General features: G+C 44.6%; 1 protein-coding gene across 1 annotated transcript in view; it reads right to left on the bottom strand.

Moving 5' to 3' along the window:
- Positions 1-5,146, bottom strand: part of c15h16orf89 (chromosome 15 C16orf89 homolog) — an 8,896-nt gene that overhangs the window by 78 nt on the left and 3,672 nt on the right. Inside the window, exons 5-8 of the mRNA XM_037688449.1 lie at positions 4,656-4,818; positions 1,023-1,127; positions 800-895; positions 3-315 (exon numbers count right to left, since the gene is read on the bottom strand). Of these exons, the coding sequence (XP_037544377.1) occupies positions 212-315; positions 800-895; positions 1,023-1,127; positions 4,656-4,818 (468 nt within the window). The 3' untranslated portion in view covers positions 3-211. The remainder of the gene's footprint in view (positions 1-2; positions 316-799; positions 896-1,022; positions 1,128-4,655; positions 4,819-5,146) is intronic.

Below are 5,146 nucleotides of genomic sequence, written 5' to 3'. Positions count from 1 at the left end.
ACCTGTAAACTGTGATCTGTAATCTGTGATCTGTAAATTGTGATCTGTAACCTGTGATCTGTAACCTGTGATCTGTAATCTGAGTTGTTGAAATGATTTCATCAGTTTGTTTGATAATTCAGGTTTGTTCAGATTAAGGACGTGTGCAGCTTCAGTGTTCCCTACAGATCCACGGGTCCTTCAGGTTCTGGTTGTGGAGGCTCCCTGTGCCTCAGGACAGCGGCCTCTTGGTGATGTCCTGCTCCGACAGGTGGAAGTTCAGGTAACCTCCCAGAGCGCCCACCGCCACCGCTGTCATGTGACTGGAGCAGCCGTCTGGAGGACAACACAAACAAACAGGTGGCTTCAGGTAAACAACAACTGATGACTCTCAGCTACTACCACAGGTGGGATCTCAGGATCTGTAACGTTCACGGAGTTCAAACCACTAAGATGAATCAGCTGTGGTGGCCATTTTGAATTATACTGACTATAAAAGGTAATCAGTTGTCAATGTTCAGACAATGATTTCTTTTATGGAGTTTAATTAAAATACATCCTCTGCTTCATCGGATATTTTACTAACAGACAGATAGACACAAGTGATTACATGATCACCCGCCTTCCTTGGAGGTGAGCGTTTAAGAGTCTGGAAATGCAACGAGTTTAACCGTCAAAATAAAGAACTGAAAATAAACACATGGAACAAACGAAGAAAAGCTCAAAGATGTAGAAACAGTTTAAAAACAAAAAACTTTGTCTCTGTTTGACGTTAAAAGGTCGAGTACGTCTGTGACGATGACGATGATGAAGAGCTTACACAGACCTGGGAGGACCTTCTCCCTCCTCTTCACCCTCCTGTGAGGCTGCAGCTGCTCCAGCAGCTCATCTCCAATAATCTGAGAGACGACGTTCACTGAAGAGAAAGAAAACACTCCTCTCTCATCGTTGATCCTTTTGATGTGGTTCTGGTTCTGACCCGTAAACATTTGGACCAGAACACTGACTGTGTCTACAACATGGTAATAATTCACGGTACTCACTGTCCCTCCCGAAGCAGCCGACCTCCTCGTCCTGCATTCTGAGGATGTGCTGCAGCCAGTCAGCTTTGTAGAAGTCCCAGAAACCAGCCAGTCCACAAATCAGGACTGCAAACAGACAGGAGGGACCAGGACCAGAGTCCAGGTCAGTTAGTCCTGAAGAGTCCAGGTCAGGACTGTAAATCTAATTTTTCATGAACTCTGAATAATAATAATAATAATAATAATACTTTATTTATAAAGCCCTTTAAAACAACCACAGCTGCCACAAAGTGCTGTACATATAAAATCAAGAACATTTAAACACATAAAAGCAGTTGTTAAAACATTAAGATCAATAAAAAATAATAAAAACAGTGCAGAGCAAAATTCAATGTGCTAAAAGCCAGTGAGTAAAAATGTGTTTTTAAAAGAGTTTTAAAACTGGACAGTGAAGGAGCTCGTCTGATGGGAAGAGGGAGATCGTTCCACAGTCGGAGCAGCAACAGAAAAAGCTATGTCCCCTCTGAGCCTCCGCTTAGACCTCGGCCCCTCCAGGAGCAGCTGATCAACTGATCTGAGGCACGGAGCAGGAGAGTACGGGTGAAGCAGCTCAGAGAGGTAGGATGGAGCAAGACCATTTCAACTTTTAAAAACAAATAAAAGAATCTTAAAATGAACTCTAAAATGAACAGGCAGCCACTGGAGTGAAGCCAGAGTGGGGGGGATGTGCTCCCTCTTTTGAACTCCAGTTAGAAGCTCAAAAGAGGGAGCACATCCCCCCCACTCTGAATAGGTGCTGGTCATATCCTACCTCTGCCAAACAAGGCCGGATTAACCATATGGGCAACTGGGCAACTGCCCAGGGGCTCATGATCTCTAAAGGGCCCAGGGCAGTGAGGGCACAAGCAAAGTATCTGGTTATCTCTTGCTTTACTTGGAGCGCTGCGCTGCACAGATCGCTGAGCTTCTGCTGCATTTGGGCCGCCCCGCCTCCTCCCAGCGTGACTGCTGCAGCTGTTTTTATGTTGTTTTTTTTCAATCGGATCCTCGACTGCGCAACATGACAATCAACTCAGAAGGCGTGTCAGTAACTGACAAATCGAGAACCTCAATTTGTCCTGAAGGTAAACGCCCCTTACCTACAGTGAATGTGATACTTTGCTATAGGTACGACTATATTTATGGCATCAGAGAAAGCTGAGCTTAAGTTATCCACATAAAGTAAACTGGCATCAGCATCAAAAGAAGGAATGTTAAGTTTGAAATTAATCCAGTTTCTGATGTCTGACCAAACACTTTGTATTGACATAAAAAAAAAACTTGCTCCAGGGATTTATCTTCTGATTTACAGAAGACACACAAATCAACATCAAATTTAAATCTTCTTCGCAGAAACATGGCTACAGGATATATCTTATTTATTATTTCAAAATGATTCTCCTTCACTTTGGTTTTGGACATTTGTTATGATGCGTAACCATGGCAACAAGGCGGTTTTCTACAACAACAGCAGCTGATTAACATCTCAAAAGCTCAAATAATATCTCAACTACAGCTCCAACTCTCAAATGAGTTGAAAAGGATGTTCTGTGGACGCATTCTCATCTACCTGCCAGCTGTGCTCGAGTGCCTGACCACTGAGATCCTGGAACTAGCAGGAAACACGGCTCATGACAGCGGAAGGACAGGATCGTCCCTCGGCGCTTACAGTTGGCTGTCCGCAGCTATGGGGAGCTCGGCGGACTGCTGAGAGGAGTGGCCATCGCTCTGGGAGGAGTTCTGCCCGGCATTTGGGCGGTCCTACAGACCGGGGGAACCAAGAGGCCAGCCGAGTCTGGGTGGACGGATCGAACGGCATCTGCAGCCAGTTTCTTAGAATCCACTGTGGGATGGACCTTTACAAGAGATCCTTCCTGCCTACAGCCATCAGTATCTATAACATATCTTAATGAAATGAGGATAACGAGTTACAATAACAAATAATTTCCCTCTGGGATTAATAAAGTATTTTTGAATTGAATTGAATTGAGTTTAGGAGATTTAGGCCATTTGACAAATTTAGAATGAGCAGAAGACATTATGGTTTTATGATTTATACTGGGAGGTTTCTTGAAGGAATCTTTGTTATAATCAATAAATCCTTTGTCACAAACATTCATTGATCATCTTGTTGCATTTGAAGTCAACTAAGTTACAGACATTTAATTTTAATGTGGGCATCAAATCGTCACCTTTGAATTTATAATATTTCTAATTCATTAAATCAGCTGTTGGTCAGGTTACTTCTTGTTGTGCCATTAGCTCTAAAATAGTTACTGAATCAAGTGTTTACTTCCATCCATCCACGGGGGTAGCAGCCTCAGTAGGGACGCCCAGACTTCCCTCTCCCCAGACACTTGGACCAGCTCCTCCAGGGGAATCCCAAGGTGTTCCATGTGTTTACTTATGTAGGTAAAACTAGATGTTAAACAACCATTAAAATACACCAGAATGCAGGAAATGGCGTCTACTTTATTCAAAATTTTCTGGGGGAGGATGATGAGCATTTGGAGTTTTATACATAAAAATACTCTTGATAGTTAGAATTTTAAGTATATTTACTGTATATTATGGTAATTTATTCTGTATTTTGCCAGATTATGGTGATTCTGGGGTCGTGATGATGGGGCCCTTGACGATTGTTGCCCAGGTTACAGCGAAGTCTTAATCTGGCCCTGCTGCCAAACTGTTGGAAGTTTAACCTTGCTGGAGGCCAGTCTGGTCTACTCTGACTCATAACCTGGTTTGGACCAGATCAGACCGGTCTCAGCTGCTCACAATGAGCGATCCCAGGGTCATCACCTGATTTTTGTTTGCTTGCTTCCAACACTTCTATAGATTTGAACATCACCCATTATCCACCATCAGAAACAGATAAGACCAATGACGTCACCCCACTGATACACTCTGATAGGCTGTGCCCGCCCCGGGTGTGGAGGCGGAGCCAAAGGCCAACATAAACTGGGACGTTCTGTTGCATGGGGCCCCCGCTTCCACTTCCGGGTTGTGACGAGTCGGACAAATGCCTCAGTGCTGAGCTTGTAACTTTTCCTGCCTTATCGACATTAAATGGTAAAAATAATTTACCTCTCCTGATTTTAAAGAGTCAGAGACTCTCTAAAATCATTTTATTGATTTTATTGAGTTTGTGTGAGTTTCCTCTCCACCTGGGAACAAAAGAACCGGAAGGACGCCGTGGTCAGATGGCTGACAAAACCTTAACCCCACTTTGTACTCAGCCATAAACATTTCATACCAATGGGGTACAAAACGGTCACACTCCCCACCCAAAGGGCTCCCGTTAGCATGTCTCCCATTAGCATGTCTCCATGCATTGCTCACAGGATCAACAGTATTATTCAACAACTGCTCCACATCTGTTTCCTGTTCTGCAGATTCAATCACTGGTGTTGGGTTGATTGCCAAGGTGGGTACAAAGTAGGTAAAAGTGAGTACTAAGCAAGCTGAGGCAGGTGCAAAGGGTGTATGAGGAGACCTTTGTTCTCAAAGGTCTGAGTATGTAGTGACCAGAGCTGTGGGATGGGTTGGAGGTACGACTTGGTCATGTCTGAGTGTGGGAAGCTCACAGTGAGGTCTTTGTCTCTGGACACTCACTGTTCTCTGTGAAGATGTCCGCCGTGTGCTCCGTCAAACCGTCGCTGATGATGAGCTGGTTGGCCTTCATCATGTTGGAGCAGAAGATCTCCTGGTAGTTCTGTTGGGTCATGTTGGTTCTGGTTGCTCGCGTGTCGCCCTTCAGAAGGTCGCTGCAGCCTCTCTGAGAAGGAAACACCAACCGGGTTGTGAGGTCTGCTAACGTCACGTCAACACTTAATAAATACATCATATGAGACATGTCCACCTGTCCACTCGTCCTGGAGAGGTCTGAGACACGACAAATGTCAGAATTACATTAATGTTCCTTTTGTGGACATTTTCTTTAGTTCAGAACCAGGACAGTCTAGTCAGCTGCAGTGTGAGGACAGGAAAGGGACAGGAAGAAGTCTCCCCAAGCTGCCAATCAGGAAGTAAGGACAGGAAGGAGACAGGAAAGGGACAGGAAGACGTCTCACCATGCTGCCAATCAGGAAGTAAGGACAGGAAGG

The sequence above is a fragment of the Nematolebias whitei genome, chromosome 15 (genome assembly GCF_014905685.2).
Source record: "Nematolebias whitei isolate Nwh7 chromosome 15, NemWhi1, whole genome shotgun sequence".
Classification (NCBI taxonomy): Eukaryota; Metazoa; Chordata; class Actinopteri; order Cyprinodontiformes; family Rivulidae; genus Nematolebias; species Nematolebias whitei.
Note: the sequence above shows the minus strand (reverse complement) of the source record. Positions and strands in the feature narration are given on the sequence as shown.